The following is a 2,432-nucleotide window of genomic DNA, read 5'->3' as shown; positions in this document are numbered from 1 at the left end:
AGGGCACAGGCTCAAGTGGCAAACGGCAGCCAACTAAACACACCAGCTTTTGAAAAGGAGCCGACGACAAGGACGTTTCTTGTTCGGAGCGCAGGCTGGATTGTACAGACTCTACTTTTTCTTACTTGAGTGAGGTAAATCTATTCAAACTTTGCGCCTGGGAAATCCATCAGGTGCCCAGGCTAAGGTTACACCTGTTCGGCTGGAGGCTACAAATATCACTTACCTGATAAGCCACACGGTGTCAGATAATAGACTACCTTGACATCGTTTCACTTCTTCACGTGGATACTGGGTTGGCTACGGGTTACAAGGCGCTTTAAACATCACGGTGGCATATACGCGCATACGCATGTCGCGATGTGCCACTGTCCTGTTGCAGGGTAAATTAGTTTAAATTGTTGGCTATACCCTGCGTATCACCTCCAGATGCGGATCTGTTTCTGTGCATAGGTGTACCCGCGGAATAGTCAAGCGGACTCGTGATTATTCCCATCGGCTACCAGGGACGTAGCATGGGAAATCAGGTTGACAAGCTGTCACATTTAAGTTATGCTGAAGTTCCGACCGCAGACCCAAATGGATTGGACACGGAGGACGACGGCCCCAGGATCGGGGTATCATATATTTTTTCAAACGACGATGATGAGTTGGAGGAGAATGTCGATGGGGCAGACATCGAGGCGAATCAGGAAGAAAAACACTATGACAAGCGCAACGAAGTGGAGTGTGCCATCTACAACAAAGACGAATGTATTTACGAGAAAAGTATCGTCTCGGCGGACATGGAGACCTATTCCCCGGAGAATTTACTGAACAGGTGCAAGCCAGGCGACCTGGTGGAGTTCGTGGCTACTGGCCAGTACCCTCACTGGGCTGTATACGTCGGAGACTTTCAGGTGGTGCACCTGCACAGAGCTGAGGTGAAAAACAGTTTTTTGACGGATGCGAGTCAAGGCAGAAGGGGTCGGCTCGTCAACGGCTTCTACAAATTCAAGCCTCTCAGTCCGGAAATGGTTGTACAAAATGCCATGGAACAGGTGGGCACCAAAGACCGCGAACTCAGCTGGAGAAACTCTGAATGTTTTGCTGCCTGGTGCAGGTTTGGGAAGCGTGAATTTAAAATGGGGGGCGAGATACGAATCGGAAAGCAGCCTTATCGATTAAAAATAATGCTGCCTGAAAAGCAAACGCATGTACTTGAGTTCCAGTCTTTGGAGGACCTGATCATGGAGAAGAGAAGGAATGACCAAATTGGAAAGGTTGCCATGATACAGGAACTGGCCAATCATCTTAGCAATGTGGGGAGCCTCAGAAGTGACCCAAACGCACAATAACCAGAAGCCACCTGTTGAGGTTTTACTAGCAGAGTGTTTACTGTTGATGAAGAGACACTGCAGTTCATATCAGATTATTTCCTGCCTCTCAATCTGACAAATTACAAATGCATAGGTGATTTATTCAGGTTGATGTTCAATTACATCAGTTTGTTAACAAAAGAGTAATGAAATCTATATTTACATTTACGCAGAACAATCCTAATCTATATTTCTGTTATTTATGAGTTTCAGATAGGTTTTGAATCGATAACATGTCATTTCAGGTGAAACATTTGGCTATGTGAGTCAAACGCACCAAGTGTTTTTTCTGTGCGCGTCACCACACTACAGTAGGCCTAGCTCATTTCCTGTCTTATTTGTTTTCCAGTCATGACTGTGAAAGTTTCTGTGAAATCAGCCCATCAGACTCACAAAGGTTATGACGCAAGAGACCAGTGCTGTCTTTTATGTTCCACGGCATCTGTAAGCCACAGAACTATGCCACAATAAATTGCAGGAAGTGTAATACAGTGTTATGCAGTTCTCCCTTATTAAGTGCTTTATATGTGAAGAAACTGTTTTGTTGGATAAGGGTCTTTTGCGTTTCATAATGGGTTTAACCCACACGCAGGCTTAGTGAATACAATGTTTCCCTTTTACAACCTGTTGCATTTTGAAAATGGAAAGAGTGACATAACTGTCACACAACTGCACATTTTGTTTTGCAAAGTACGAGAGTTTTTTCCCCCCCAGATTCTTCGCTAAGCCCAGAAACCTTTTTTTAAGTCATCTCCAGCACACCTGTTCTTAGGAACGCATACAAAGGTTTTTATTTCTTTTGTAGTGAGGAGCGTGTTCCAAGTTTCTCAGATGAGAGTTGCCAGACTGTTTTCCGAGTCTCGACGCCAACCGGCCTGCCATGATGGCTTCTTAAGAATACCACAAATGTTTGCTGACAGCAACAGACTAGAGCAGTAGATGGAGATGGGGCCTGGAAGGCAAAACAGTACCAGGGCGAACACACACACACACACACACACACACACACACACACACACACACACACACACACACACACACACACACACACACACACACACACACACACACACA

The 2,432-nt window shown here is 45.4% G+C and overlaps 1 protein-coding gene across 1 annotated transcript; it reads left to right on the top strand.

The window, feature by feature from the left end:
• Window positions 1–2,053, top strand: lratd2a (LRAT domain containing 2a). Its single transcript, XM_063184751.1, has one exon. It carries the CDS (start codon window positions 516–518, stop codon window positions 1,335–1,337), a length of 822 nt encoding a protein of 273 aa, XP_063040821.1. The 5' UTR covers window positions 1–515; the 3' UTR covers window positions 1,338–2,053.
• Window positions 2,054–2,432: the final 379 nt, after the last annotated feature.

The sequence above is a fragment of the Engraulis encrasicolus genome, chromosome 20 (assembly GCF_034702125.1).
Source record: "Engraulis encrasicolus isolate BLACKSEA-1 chromosome 20, IST_EnEncr_1.0, whole genome shotgun sequence".
Taxonomy (NCBI): Eukaryota; Metazoa; Chordata; class Actinopteri; order Clupeiformes; family Engraulidae; genus Engraulis; species Engraulis encrasicolus.
The sequence above is the reverse complement of the archived record's forward strand: the minus strand, read 5'-3'. Positions and strand labels throughout refer to the sequence as shown.